The 16369-nt window shown below is 36.6% G+C and overlaps 1 protein-coding gene across 1 annotated transcript in view; it reads right to left on the bottom strand.

The window, feature by feature from the left end:
* The window catches only part of COL4A5 (collagen type IV alpha 5 chain), a 229320-nt gene that overhangs the window by 176081 nt on the left and 36870 nt on the right, over nt 1–16369 (bottom strand). Inside the window, exon 3 of the mRNA XM_014585694.2 lies at nt 6155–6215. Coding sequence (XP_014441180.1) covers nt 6155–6215 — 61 coding nt within the window. The remainder of the gene's footprint in view (nt 1–6154; nt 6216–16369) is intronic.

Here is a 16369-nt window from a genome sequence, read left to right as displayed (position 1 = left end):
CAACTATCTGCACTTTATGGTAGAGATTGAAATATTGGAGGGCATAAAAGCAGTGAAAATTGTTGTGGATGCTGAAAACAATGTGGAACAGGGGGAAGGGGGAGAGGGAATAGTATAGAGAAGGAAAGCAGAAGAAGAAATAGAGAGGCATGATATTTCTGGGACATGGAAATGGTTTATTACCCTAACATGTATAATATCCTCAACTGGACTGGTCTGAGAAATATTTCATGTTAGGTAAATTCTCTTTACAAGCAAAATGATGGATAGTGATTGAATGTTTTAAAATATAATAATAATAATAATCTAAAAAAATAAGTGAAAAGCTATTTGCTGCTGCTGATGTGGATAGTAACATCTTTGTCTTGACTGATATCCATGGTAATTGTGCTGGAAAAAGAAATGTTATGGGGCTGGAAGGTGGCATGGTGGTAAAGGGCATGGGACTCTCACACGGTTGACCATGGTTCAAGTCTCTGACCTGGTGGCTTGCTTTCTCACTTTCCCTCTCCCTCTTCTCACTCGCTCTGTCCCTCTCTAGTCAAATTTAAATAAATAAATAAATTAAGTTAAATAAAATAATTCTCTAACATATATATGTACAAAACAACACCTAACACCCCCCAGGGTAGATGGCCAGGCTGCAATCCCTTCTCTATTCTCCTCTGTCACCAAGGGCTTATTTATCATGCCCCTATAACACTTGATTAACTGATACTTTGAGGGGGGAGTAAACTCAGTAACCTGATGTTTCTCCACAGAAAGTAACTTTAAGGATAAAACTAGCAACTCCTAAAGAGGCTTTCATGCACAATTAACACCTGGGTACTCCCCAGGCCACCACCAGCAGTATGGGCCATTGTGAGGACACACGCTGCCTGTTGGCACCCTCTGCACTGAGCTCATTGCAATGATCTGAAAATGTTATACACTGTAAAGATATATGTGATTAAATGTAATATAAAAAAAAGACAGAAATCATATGATTATATTAATTGATGCATAATAGCATTTGGTAAAATCCAACATCCCTTCATGATCAAGGAAAACTATCATAGAAGGGACATTCTTCAATATAATAAAGCCATATATGACAGACCTACTGTAAACATCATACTGAATGGTGAAAAGCTAAAAGCCTTCCCACTAAAAACTGGAAAAAGGCAAAGTTGCCCAGTCTCTCCACTCATTTCTAACATAGTATTGGAAGTCCGAGCCAATGCAATCAGACAAGCAAGCAAAATAAAAAGCATTCAGATAGGAAAAGAAGCAGATAAACTGTTCCTAACTGCAGATGTTATGATTATATACCTAGAAAATCCAAAGGAATCCATGAAAAAAACTCTCGGAAGTGATAAATTAATTCAGTAAAATTGCAGAATACAAAGTCGGTATACAAAAATATACAGCATTTTTATACATCAGTGATGAACAGACTGAGGCAGAATTGAAGAAAGCAATTACGTTTATAATAGCCACAAAACAAATAAGATGCCTAGGAGTAAATATAACTAAAGTAGTGAAAGAACTTTACAAGGAAATCTATGAAAAACTGAAAATAGATATTGAGTATGATATTGAAAAAGGAAGGACATCCCCTGCCCTTGGATTGAAACAATCAATATAATCAAAATGTCAGTCCTATTCAAATTAATTTACATATTCAATACAATTCAAATCAAATTACCTGAGAGTAAAGTAGTAATTGTCATCTCACTACCCAACTTTAAAGTGTATTACTAAGAAGTGATAATTAAATAGCATGGTACTGGCACAAAAATAGATACATAGAATCAATGGAACAAAACAGAGAATGCAGAAATAAACCCTTAATCATAGAGTCGAGTGATCTTTGATAAAGTATATAAGACAATGCAGTAGATAAAAAATCTCTTTAGCAAATGGTGCTCAAAGAACTGGATATCTATTCGCAGAAAAATGAAACTGGGAAACTTAAATCACTGACTTTAAATCTCTTTTTCCTAGCATAGGTATTTAAAGCTATTTCCTAGCTCTTTGCAGATGATAATGTATATAGTAATGTCTTTGTTTTGACTGATATGCATGATATTCATGCTGGAAAATGAAAGTGTTGTACACTGTAAAGATATATGTGATTAAATGTAAATAAAAATAAATAATAAATAAATAAAATAAAATTTAAAAAAGCTATTTCCAACCTAATGCCTGCTTTAACTCCATCCCACAATTTTCAGTATGTTGTTTTTAAACACTGTATAATTAGAAATAGTTTCTAACCTTGATCCTTCAGTTATTTAGAACAGTGCTTTCTAATTTTAAATAATTGGAGATATTCTCCCTTTCTGTTATGAATTTCTTATTCATTCTGTTGCAGTCAAATAATAAATTGACATTTGCAAAAGTCTTTTATTATTCACAGAGTTTGATTTTGTGGTCTATCATATAGTCTACACTGGTGAAAATTCCATGTACTTTTGAAAAAATTATATTCTATCTTTTTTGGATATAGGGCTGTTTATATGTCAATCAACTATGACTACTGATTTGCTTTTTTCTCATTCTGTCAATGACAGAGAGAGTGTGTTAAAATCTAAAACTGTGATTGTGGATTGGTCTATCTCTTTAAATTAAGTTTGGGATTCACTTATTTTGAAGTTCCATTTTTCATGCTTTAAACAATTTTTATGTTTAATATAATAGAGGTAGAAGGATATAATCTTTTATATTATTACCCACTTATATACCATTTCTAGTGCTTTTCATTCTTTCCTATAAATATACACTTCCATCTAGTGACCTTTCCCTTCAGCCTGAAGAAGTTTCTTTTTTTTTTCTCTTTCAGTGGAGATATGCTGGTGACAAATTCTCTACTTTATTATCAGAAAATATCATAAATCTGCCTTTATTTTTGAAGTATATTTTTTATTGTACATAGTAACTATTTGTAGATTTTTTTCCAACTCTAATGTTTTTACATTGTTGTACATTATTCAATCTTTCTGTCATCATTCATACCATTTCAACATATATAAAGGGAATATTTTTCTAGCTTCTTTCAAAGTTTTCATTTAATCTCTGTTACTATTTTTGGTGTCCATTGTTTCATTATGATAAACCTTTCTTTTTTTTTCTCCAGTTGAGGTGTGCTGAATTTCTTTAAAAAAGAAACTCTTCAAAAAGTTAATGGAGGTCCAGCAGGTGGCACAGTGGTAAAGGTGCTGGATTCCCACATGGCCAAACACAGTTCAAGTCCCGGACCTGGCGGCTTGCTTCCTTGCTTTCTCACTCTCTCTCTGTATCTGTCTGGTCAAATTGAAAAATAATAACAAAAAATGGAATTAAATAATTAATTCTTTTTAAAAAGTTAATGGAAAATTACTATTACAAAAAAAAACTATGCACAGCTTCAAAAATTTTTGCACAGAGTAAATTCATACTTTATTTTTCTACAAACTTTGATGTTCCCTCATATCTTGGTATTTTTCACCGACTTCGGAGAACTCTTGCTATTATTACTACTCCATCATTCAGTATTCTTTTTAGTCTCCTGTTCTTTCTCTCTTGTAATGCAACTGCACTCCATTTACATTTTTATTAGAACATTTGATATTATCACACAGTTCACTGAGGCCTTATTCACTCTTTTTCATTTTTTTTCCTCTGTGTTCTTCAGATTGGATCACCTCTCCTGATTCAGCTTTAAGTTCACTGACCTTTATTCTGTTGTTTCTATTCTGCTATTTAGCTATCTGGTCAACTGTTTCTTCTTTCCCTTTTTTATTCTTAATTTGTCTTTCATGAAAGAGAGGTGGGGGGGAAGAGAGAGAGAGAGATACTCTCAACAAGGGCTTCATGCCACCATCGACCCCAACTCAGTAGGTCTGGATCACACACACGTGTGCCTGGCATGCTCAGGGAGGTTCTGGGACATTTCAAAAGTGGGTGCTGTTGTGTTACCACTGCACCACATCTGGCCCCTAATCTTCCTTACAGTTCATTTTATCAGAGTTAATCTGAGAAAAGTCACTCCATTATTTATTTATTTTTATTTTTTAGTTTTGGAGAGGTTTCTGCTATAGGGCACGTGCACTCGCCAGACAGATAGAGAGAAACAGAGAGACAGAAAGCAAGAAATCACCCCCCAGGGGGGATGGCCACACTGCAATCCCTTCTCCTCCATTCTCCTCTTGGGATCTTGGGCATGCACGCACATGTGCCCGGCGTGAGTTTTAAGCCACCGGGTCCGGGACGCGAACCGCGGTCAACTACGTGGGAGTCCGGTGACATAGTCATTATGCTAACTGCTGGTCCCAAGTCACTCCATTATTATCTGAAATTCTTGTTTTATCTGTCATTACAGAAAGTACCTTTACTTTAAATTTGCTCTCCTTTAAATAATGTCACTCAAATAAGTGCTCAAGAGAACACTACTCAGTTAATTAATAAATGTATTAATAAGAAAGTGAACTACAAGGTCAAATGGCTTGAAACACACCCAGCATGCGTGCATGTGTGCCCAAGATCTCAGGAGGTGATGGGAGGAAAAGGGATTGTGGTATGGCCATACCCACTGTGGGGTGATGTGTCACTTTCCCTCCCACTATCTCTGTCTCTCTCCCTCTGGCAAGTGCACACACGCTAAGGAAAAAATCACTCGGAAATATACCATTACAAAACAAATACACAAATAGGTTTCTTTGCTCCAGGACTTTTTTTTTTTTCTTTTAGAATTTTGCCATAGGGCACATGTGCTGGCTGGCTGTAAAGAGACAAGGGACAGAGAGACGGAAAGTGAGAAATTACCCCCCGGAGGGATGGTCATGCCACAATCCCTTCTCCGTCATTCTCCTCTCAGGATTTTCGTATGCATGCACACCTGCCGAGCATAATTCTCAAGCCAAGAGATCCAGAACTGTGGTCAACCTAGTGGGAATCCAGAGCCTTCACCTTCTTGCCACCTGCCAGCCCCGCTGCAGGACATTTAAGGATTTTTAATTTTCCAGTGAAACTTCTATATCCATAAGTGGAAAATACCCTATGGTCCCAAACATTTTCATACATAATAACATTCATTAATTCAACAATATTTATTGAGGGACCAGCCGATGGCATAGTTGTTACATTGCTGCACTCCCACATGGCCGACTGCAGTTCAAATCCCGGACTTGGTGCCCTGAAGCTCACGCTGGGCATGCATGTGTGAGTACCAAAGATCCTGGGAGGAGACTGGAGGAGAAGGGATTGTGGTGTGTGGCCATTCCCCGGAGAGGTGATATCTCACTTTCCCCCTCACTGTCTCTGTCTATCTTTCTCTGACAAGTGCACATGCCCTAAAGCAAAAATCTCTTAGGAAAAAAAAAAGATATAAGAGAGAGAGAGAGAGAGCGCACCCCAAAGAGGAGACTAGAGTATAATTCCCTCTTAGTATGATTCTCTTTAAGCTATAATTCACTATCCTTTTTTAATTTCCTGATATCAGTATCAGTCACTGACTAATGGTGGCTAGGTATTTATGCCATTTAATTCCGATAAATACTTACTTTGTAATCATCATATCTATGCAACAGGAGGTGCTACTGTAGGAAAAATAAGATAAAAATGGACACTGACCGACCATGAACCTGCATGGACTAGATAAAAATGTATTAAATTGCCTAACATAGTATTCAGCACAGATTAGTAGTTGATAAATGGTTAGTTTCCTTGTGGAGTGTTTTTCCTCCTCTTTTTGCCTATTAAGTTAGTGACTTCAGTAAGACTGATCAGGATTTGGCAGATTACAGCTCTCAGGCCAAGTGCAGTCAGAGGCTTATTTTGTATGGTCCAAGAGCTAAGAAATTTTTTGGATCACTTTTAAAGCCCTGTTTCATAAAAAGGAAAAAAAAAGGAGAGAAGAATATGTGACAATGACTTTATTTGGCCCACAAAGCCTAAAATAATTACTACATGGCCTTTTACAGAAAACGATTGCTGATCCCTAATACATAGTCTAATCCTTATAAGCACTCTAAAATAAGCAGTATAGTAGAAATCATCTAATAAATTGCATAGTAGAATTCATTTTCCTTAAGTGTTGAGATAGAAATCCTGCTTTTAAACTTTTAAAAAAACATATTGAAAACAATATGTTAATGGTTTTCATAAGTTTGCAAAGGTCCATTTCAGATCTTACCTTTTCCCCTTTTATACCACGACAGTCACACTTCGATCCTGGAGAACATCCAAAAGAAAGCCTATAAAGAAGAGAAAGAGGGGGAAATATCAGAAAAGTATCTGCAAGCATATACACCAAATTTTAAACAATAATTACCTTTGCAGAAGCTTTTATCTTTCATTATCTACATTTCTGTTTGAATTTTCACAATAAACAAATATAATTTTCATAATTTTAAAGTGAAATACATTTTATAAAACTGCTAAAATGAAAAGAAATTCATAAAGCTTCAATATAATTTGATTTGCCACTTGTCGAAGCTCTTAAAAGCATTTTTTTCTCCTATCATCACTTGTAAGAAATTGCCTCTCAATCTGTGTTAGCAATGACAGTGGCAACTGGTCAAGGATGCCTAGTTCCTTGCTTCTCTGCATTCATGAGCAACTATGGAGCATAAAATACATAAAACTGTCTTTTTTTTTTTTTTTGGAGAGGTTTTTGCTATAGGGCACGTGCGCTCACCAGAAAGACAGAGACAGAGAGACAGAAAGTGAGAAATCACCCTCCAGGAGGGATGGCCATGCCACAATCCCTTCTCCATTCTCCTCTCGGGATCTTGAGCACGCACGCACACGCACCTGGTGTGAGTTTAAGCCACTGGGTCCGGGACTTGAACCGCGGTCAACTACATGGGAGTCCAGCAACATGGCCATTACTCTAAATGCTGGTCTCCATAAAACTATAAAACTTTACCACCTTTCTTTCCTTTACCCTTTTTCCATTACTAATAGTAAGTGAGTAACAACTCTAAGCTTTACTACCAATGTTCCCACAATCTTAATGTTCTGAATGGGCACTACTAACAAGCTCATCCACTCATATTAGGAACTGAGGTTTAAGAAACCAGAAAAATATCTTTCTCTAAAATAGGAAGTTACAGGGAACAGGAAGATAGTAGATGACTTCTGTCATCCAGAACTATCTTTTACTCTGGCAAGAAACTGAAATGTTTAGAAAAATAAACAGTAATTTGGTTAACATTTGTAGATAGCTTAGTATTTACATACGAGAAGATAGCATGCTTTTCATCATATAAATAACACATTGACTTATTAAAACCTTCACGTGATGTAAACACCAAATAATGTTTATCAATGCTCAATCTCAAGAACTTATGACTTAAAAATTATCTTAGCCTCCTGCCCAATAGGTCATGCTTTTCTTTATTCTAGTCTCTACCAGAGTACTTTCCCTAAATTCTTACCAAAGTACTGACCCTCAGCACAACTAGAAGCCACTCTGATGCTGAAACTCCTTTTCCTTCATTATAAAGAGCAAATGAATGGCTTGAGGTTAGCAAAATCTCTCACTCACACTGCAGGATGCTGTTCCAGTAAAAACTATGCACCTGATATTTAAAGCTGAAAATCTGTTGTATAGCCACTATTTATTATACACAGTTGATTAGGTTATACACTCTGATTTTAGTATTATACATTAACTACATTACAGATAAAATAGGTTTATTCAGACTTATTCATCAAACATGAATTGACAATTATGAGAGGTCAGAAAACTTACTAGGCACAAGAGATAGGAAGATCAATAAAATGCAGTACTCTACAAAATATATAATTTTTTTTTGGAGAGGTTTTTGCTATAGGGCATGTGCACTTGCCAGAAAGACAGAGAGAGACAGAGAGATAGAAATCGAGAAATCACTCCCCAGGGGGGATGGCCACGCCACAATCCCTTCTCCTCCATTCCCCTCTTGGGATCTTGGGCACACATGCACACATGCCTGGAGTGAATTTAAGCCACTGGGTCTGGGACTCAAACTGCGGTCGACTACATGGGAGTTCAGCCACATAGCCATTATGCTAAATTCTGGTCCCCAAAATATATAATTAAGTCAACAAATACCTGATTGTCTGTTATGTGCCAGTCACTATGTTATGTGAGGTGCAGATAAAGATACACAGTACATCCTCATTCTCTAATGGAAAATATAAACCCATATGCAAGAAAAATTACAATGTGCCAGATTAATTTAAAATAGATTCTATTCTTATTTTACATTTATAAATTCTAGATTCCAAACTATGAACTTAAAAAATTTGGAAGATACTGGTACAGAACATACTTGGGACCAGCAGTTGGCATAATGGCTATCACTGGACTCCCATGTAGTCAGTCAACCATGCTTCACGTCCCAGACCCAGTGGCTTAAACTCACGCCAGGTGCATGTGCATGTGTGCCCAAGATCCCAAGAGGAGAATAGAGGAGAAGGGATTGCAACATGGTCATCCCCCCGGGGGATGATTTCACACTTTCTGTTTCTCTGTCTTTCGGGCAAGCACATGTGCCCTATAGCAAAAACTTCTCCAAAAAAAAAAGAAAATGATACTGATTTAAAAATTCATAGGATAACTGTTGTGGCTAGCAGATGGTGTAGTGGTTAAGTGCTGGACTCCCACATGGCTGACTGTGGTTCAAGTCCTGAACCTGGTGCTTGAAAATTACACTGGGTGCATGTGCGTGTGTGCCCAAAATTCCAGGAGAAGAATGGTGGAGAAAGGGACTGCAGCCTGGCTGTCCCCCTGGGGGGGGGGTGATTTCTCACTTTCTTTCTCACTGTCTCTGTCTCCCTATGACAAGCACATGCACCCAACGATAAAAAGCAAAAGATAACAACTGTCAATAAACATACTCAATGAAAGAGATTATGCATATTGTCAACATTCAATTATATGCATTAATGGAAGGGTAAAGGGTAGCAATAATCCCAAAAAGGTTGTTAATGTAAGGATAATTAACATTTCACTTTGCAATGTATGTCTGCATTTTGTATGTGACTACAGGTGCATGGGTTTTTGATGTTGTACATAGAGGAAGGTGGAACATTCCATTTTCATCCTTTATTGAGAAATCATCCACTTATATATACTAATTAGGGTCCTGAGAATAAAGCAAAGCAGAAACTTAATAGAATTTCATGACTATAAAAGAGATACTATATAATTTTTCTTTGTAATTATATTTTTGACTTTTCAGCAACCAACACTAACCCTCATAATATAATTTATAAAAAGGCAAAACCTTAAGGGAACCAGCAGTTAGCGTAATGGCTATGTCGCTGGACTCCCACGTAGTCGACCGCGGTTCGTGTCCCGGACCCGGTGGCTTAAAACTCACGCCGGGCGCGTGTGCGTGCGTGCCCAAGATCCCGAGAGGAGAATGGAGGAGAAGGGATTGCGGCGTGACCATCCCCCCTGGGGGGTGATTTCTCGCTTTCTGTCTCTATGTCTCTGTCTGTCTGGCGAACGCACACGCCCTACAGTGAAAATCTCTCAAAAAAAAAAAAAAGACAAAACCTTAAATACTTTTGTATGTCATTGTTCAAGTAACTAAAGAACTATTTTTCTTTAAAAATAGTAATTTCAGGACCAACAGATAGCATAATGGTTACGTTGCTGTACTCCCATGTGCTTGACTGCAGTTCAAGTTTTGGACCCGGCAACTTAAAACTCATGCCGGGCACGTGTGCGTGTGTGCCCAAGATCCCGAGAGGAGAATGGAGGAGAAGGGATCGTGGCATGACCATCCCCCCTGGGGGGTGATTCTCGCTTTCTGTCTCTCTGTCACTCTCTGTCTCTCTGGTGAGCACACATGCCCTATAGCAAAAATCTCTTTAAAAAAACAGTAATTTTGTCTTTTTATTTTTCTTTTTAGTTGACATGTATTTATCCTATAGAGTGATCACTCTTACAACAGTTGGGAATTATAGATAAATTTGTTTGAATTCAATTAAAACATTTAAGTGATATTCTATTTATTCCACCTGAGTTATGAAAATGAACTGGTACTCCTGGGTTAAACAAAACAAACAACAAGCAATGTAATACACACACCAACCACTAGATGCCACTTTCTATACAGTTATAACAGGCACCCACAAGGAAGTAGCCTCTATTTGACATCTGGCTAATGAATGACTTGTTTTTTTACCAACATTTATTAATATTGATTTAGATGCCTAATAAGCACAAAGCACAATATTAGGTTAATTAGTTGTATAAAAAATGTGTAGAATGGAGCTGCCATTGAAGCACTTTCAATTAGTCAAAAACAAACCAAAAACCCAATTAGGCATGAAAAATTAAAATAAAGTCGAAATAATATGGAATAATGGTACAGCAGACAATGGTAATGAAAAGAAATATAAAATACAAGAAATATATCCTGAGTTTACTTCAGCAGTTGAATCATGGGAGACCATGAACAAGTCATTCCCATTTTATAGGATCATTTTCTCATTCATAAGATGACATATATACACAATATGATCTCCTCAGGTAGCTCTCACAGTCTGTGATTCTATAGGATTCACCAAGTAAAAATAAGTAGTATAGTCAGTAAGTGCTATCAAAGATAACAAGTAAAATTCCCTTGAGCCTGGGAGTATTAGTAAAGGATCTGTAGAGAAAGTTAGCATCTGGACTTCAATTTCAAAGGACAGAAATAAAGAGATCTACAAGAAAAGTGACCATGCTAAGTACTAAGATTAAAATACAAAATTGGTTGGGGAAAGTCAAGTAAAATAAGCATTAAGTACTTCAATCTAAAAGGCTTCCTTGGTCCATATGAAAAAAGTATAGTACCAAATAAGGCTGAAAGTTCTTTTTCAAAACTATAGAAGCAATTTAATTCTACAAAATTATTGAAGATTGTTTAAGAAAGAAAATAATGCACTATAGCAATGTTTTAAATATTTTTACTGAATAAAAATAAAAGAAAAAGTAAGGAAGATTATGTATTATTATGCAATAAAATACATCACAAAACTATAATAATTAAAATAGTATGGTATTGTACAAGGAACAGGCAGCTCAAAGAAACAAAACAGAAAGACTAGAAATAGAGTCACACATACATACATACACACAGTTTACTATAAAATTTGTCAAGTCAAATAGATGTGAAAATAATGAATTATTCAACATATGGTGGTAGGATAAGTATAGTAAATGATAAATTTAGATCTCAGGTTGCTACAATAAAAATACTAGATATACAATTTAAAAGTGCATGTAGGGACCAGCAGTTAGCATAATGGCTATGTCGCTGGACTCCCACATACTCGACCGTGGTTCGAGTCCTGGACCCGGTGGCTTAAACTCACACCAGGCGCATGTGCGTGCGTGCCCAAGATCCTGAGAGGAGAACGGAGGAGAAGGGACTGTGGTGTGGCCATCCCCCCTGGGGGGTGATTTCTCGCTTTCTATCTCTCTGTCTCTCTCTGTCTGTCTGGCGAGCACGCGTGCCCTATAGCAATAAACCTCTCCAAAAAAAAAAAAAAGTGCATGTAAAGGTAAACTTCTGTATGTGTTAGTATTACCTAAATTTTGAATCTCATAAAAATCCAGACACCACATGTCCAACCTAGAGATTATATTTCACTATGAGTAAAATTGAACAGATGAATCTGAACTACTTCTAATGAACATCTCTAGGTGATTCTGATTCAGGTATTCCAAGGAGAAATATAATATGAAATTATAGCATAGAGAAATAAGAAGCATTCAAATAATGTGGCTAGTTAGGTAGACAGACTGTTATGCCTACTTAAAAGAACTAAAAATATCTGGAAAAACATAAAATAAATTTTTCCTAAAAGCATCAAAGAAAATCATAATATAATTTATAATTTCAAAATATATGGAAAACAAAACAGTGAACTGACCAATGAAACTACTTTTGCCCTGAGGGCATTTGCCAAACTTGTAAAATTAGATATTTTTATTTTATGGCAGCTTCAGTATAAATGTGTATCATATATAAATGTACCTCATAATTCCACTCTTAGAGAATTGAAATAAATGATATCTTGGTTCTGAGAAAAAGGAAAAAAAAGTACTACTACAGGAAAAAAAGATCCTCAAAAAGTTATAACCACCACAAATTGACCCCCACAGATTCTCACAGATTTGCAATTCACATTAGCATTATTTGGGTGTCCCACTGACCTCAAACTTACCATTTATTTAGCTTATACTCAGACTGTTTTGACCTACTAGAAGTTGGGCAATAAATACATACAAATGCTTTGCAGAAGAACATCTCTTCATAGTAAATTTTAAAGAGTTCTAATATATCATTTTTGAAGGAAAAATGAGGTATCACACTAAAAAAATCAGTAAACATACAGGAAAGCAAAATACTGTAAGCCAAAACCAGAAAAAAGTATCTCACAGCAGAAACTACTCAGCAAAGACTTTAGATTGTGTATTTATTAGACATAAGACATATAATAACCATTTCTGTAATTATAGAAACTTCTTGGGCCAGCAGGTGGTGTGCTGGTTGGGATGCTGGACTCCTACATGGCTGGCCACAGTTTGAGTGCTGGATCTGGCAGCTTTCTTTCTCACTTTCCCTCTCTTTCTGTCTCTTGCTGGTAAGTGCACATGTCCTACAGCAGATTTAAAAATGGTGAAAATGATGATAAACAGAATTAAATAACTATTTTAATTCTTTGAAAAGTTGGGCCTAACAAAGGACTCTGGAAATCATAAAGAAATATAGCTATATTGAATAAGATAAATTCTAGAAGTACAATAAAGCTATAAAGATTGAAAATTAAAATTTAACGGACAGGTGCCAGCAGGTGGTGCGGAGGTTAAGGCGGCTGGATCCCATATGACTGACTGTGCAGTTCAAGTCCCCGACCTGGGCAGCTTGAAAGTCACACTGGCATGTGTGCATGTATGCCCAAAATCCCAAGAGGAAAATGGAGAAGGGACTGTGCATAAACATCCTCCATGGGAAGTGATTTCTCACTTTCCCTCTCTTTCTATCTCTCTCTGTCTCTGTTGACTGCACATGCCCTATAGCAAAAACAGAGAGCAAAACAAAATTCTATGGACAGGCAGTCTTCACCACAGACTAGATACAGCTGAAGAGAAATTTGTTAAAAATAAATTATATCAAGATATGTTGGGGGATGCCCCCACCATGGAAGAAAGAAAGAAATTTTAAAAAATAATCCAAGATATATATAGTCCAAGAAGTCCAAGGCTGACTCTACGGCATGTGGGATAAGGCAGCTGGGTTCCACACAGCCAGTGGTGTAGTTTGATTCCCAGAAAAGGCAGCTTCAGAAAGACACTGGGTACATGTGCATGCATGCTCAAAATCCTGAAAGGAGGGAGAAACAGGAGACACGACTGTAATATGACCATTCCTCATGGGGGCTGCTTTCTCCTTTGCCCTTCTCTGTCTTTTGAGTGAACTCATGTGCCAAAAAAAAAAAAAAAAAAAAAAAGTCAAACTTATCCAATGGAATAAAATCCCCAAACCAGATACAACAAAGGATAATTACGGAACATAAAAGCAAAGATCTTGAAAGCATCAAAAAAGACAAAACATATTGCCTTCAATGGAGTGAAAATTAATTTACAGATTAGTTCTAAGAAGGAACAACAGATTGTGTAATGATGTCGTTAATATGCTAAGAGAAAATTGCAAAACTAGAAATTTTTAGCAAGTGAAAATACTTCTCAAGAAGGAAACTTCTGAGACCAACAAAACCTGGGAGTGTGTGTCCATAGCAGAATTTCACAAAAAGAAATCAAATGAATAATCTGAAATACCAAAAAAAGAAGAGCAATAAAAAAAAAGGTGAAGTAGTGGGTGAATTTAAATAAACACTAACAAAACACAATTATAAAAGCAACTGTCATATTTTTAATATAGAATTAAAAGAAAAACAAAACAGTAACACAGGATAATTCAGGACAGAGTAAGTAAAGTTCAAGTATTTTAATGTACTTGTGAATGTATAGAAAACTGGCATGGATATTGATTACTTTAGGCTTTGTTAATGTACACAGTCTAGAAACTGTCATTTCTTTCTTTCCTTTTATTTGGAGAGGTTTCTGATATAGGGCACGTGCGCTCGCCAGAGAGACAGAGAGGGACAGAGAAACAGAAAGTGAGAAATCACTCCCAGGGGGAATAGCGACGCTGCAATCCCTTCTCCTCCATTCTCCTCTTGGGATCTTGGGCACGCACGCACACACATCCGTCGTGAGTATAAGTCACCGGGTCCAGGACTTGAACCGCAGTAGACTACATGGGAGTTCAGCGACATAAACCATTACGCTAACTGCTGGTCCCTAGAAATTGTCACTTCTCAGGCAAACCTTAAAGAAAGAATAATGAAGTATTAATTAATTAATTAATTTCTTAGTGAACAGGGACAATACTCAATAAATTCAAAAGCAGATAAAAAGAAAGAAAGCAATATCTTAAAAACATATAGGACAAATAAAACAAATACATCAGTAATTAATTAAATTAATTGACAAAGCATGAGTAAGCAATTGGACAAATTTGGAAGGTGGTGCATTATACCAAACAGCTAGGGAAGACTTCAAAAAGTCAATGCCATCAGCAGATGGTGTAATGGTTATATTGCTGGACTCCCACACAGTCGACTGCAGTTTGAGTCCCAGTCCTGGAAACTTGAAACTCATGCAGGGTGCATGTGTGTGCTTACCCAAAATCCTGAGAGGAGAATAGAGGAGAAGTGATTGCAGTATGGCCATCCCGCCTGGGGTGGGGTGTGATTTTTTTGCTTTCTCTCTCTGTCTCTGTCTCTCTGACAAGCACACATACCCCTATAGCAAAAACCTCTCTCTAAAAAAAGTCAATGACATACCATGGGATAGAGAACTTTGTGAATGCCAGTGAGAAGACCTCTGTAGACCATCTCCTGGTTGCAGGCTGAGTTTGTATCCAAAAACCTCCCTAGGTATGCCTAAACATGCAGGTATTCATGGCTATAACTAGCTGGGGCTGGGGATAGATCATGGCATAAAGATCCTATGGAGGCTGGTGCCTGTCTTTCTCTCTCTTTGTCTCTTTAGCACATGAAAGGAAGAAAGAAAAAGAAGAAAGAAAAAAGAGAGAGAGAGAGAGAGAGGAAGAAAGAAGAAAGAAAGAAAGTTAAAAATATTATGAGACATATAAAGAAAGAAAGAGGAGGAACCTACAAATGGTGTAATGTTTATGTTGCTGGACTCCCATATAGCTGACCACGGTTCGAGTCCTGGACTCAATGGCTTCAAACTCAGGCGAAGTGCATGTGCGTGCATGCCCAAGACCCCAAGAGGAGAATGGAGGAGAAGGGATTGCAGCAGCATCATCCCCTTGGGGTGTGATTTCTTGTTTGTTTTTTTTTTGTTGTTGTTGTTGTTTTTCTCTTTCTGTCTCTCTCTTTCTGACCGGCGAGCGCACAAACACTTTAGAAAAAAAAATCTCTAAAGAAAGAAAAGAGGAAAGTGCAACTTATGCAAAAGAAAAAAAGGCAGATGTTAGAAAATAAATTTCACAAGGCCCAGATGTTGTAACTATTGGACAAATATTTAAGGGTGGCTACTATAAATATGTTCAAAGAATTAACGAAACCTATGCTTGGGGACCAGCAGGTGGCATAGTGGTTAAGGTGCTGGACAATCTCATATGGCCAATCATGGTTCCAGCCCCAGACTTGGGGGCGTGGTTTCTCTCACTCTCTCTCTCTTTCTCTCTGTGTGTATCTCTCTTTGGTCAAAATAAAATAAATGAATTAATAAATAAAATTAAATAAATAATTCTTTTGAAAAAAAAGAAACCCGTACTTAAAAAAGAAGGTATTATGGCAATATCTTAATTAATAGAGACTAACAATACAAAATTAAGGATAAGATGAAATTCTGGACTTAATAAATAAAAAAAATCGAAATGAAAAATTCATAAGAGTGGTTCAACAGTATATTTTAACTGGCAGAAGAAAGAATAAATGAACTTGAATGTAGAATAATAGAGATCATACAGTCTGGAAAACACAGAGAAAAATGATGAAGAAAAATGAACAGAGCAGCAGAGAAAAATAGGACAGCAATACGTTCACCAAAATATAAAAAATGGAAATATCAGGAGAGGAAAGAGCAGAGCAGAAAAAAATAATAAAAGAAATAATGATTTAAAAAGGGTCATATTTGATGAAATGATTAATCTACACATACAAGAAGAACAAGGAATTAAAATAGGATAAACTAAAAGAAAACTACACACAACAGATCATAATGATAAAGACAAATTGAAAAATTTTGAAAGTAACAAGGGAACAATGATTTGCTCTCTATGAAGAAATTCTAAACTTATCAATACATGATCTCTCAGAAAGA

The sequence above is a fragment of the Tupaia chinensis genome, unplaced genomic scaffold, assembly GCF_000334495.1.
Source record: "Tupaia chinensis unplaced genomic scaffold, TupChi_1.0 Scaffold000082_1, whole genome shotgun sequence".
Taxonomy (NCBI): Eukaryota; Metazoa; Chordata; class Mammalia; order Scandentia; family Tupaiidae; genus Tupaia; species Tupaia belangeri.
The sequence above is the reverse complement of the archived record's forward strand: the minus strand, read 5'-3'. Positions and strand labels throughout refer to the sequence as shown.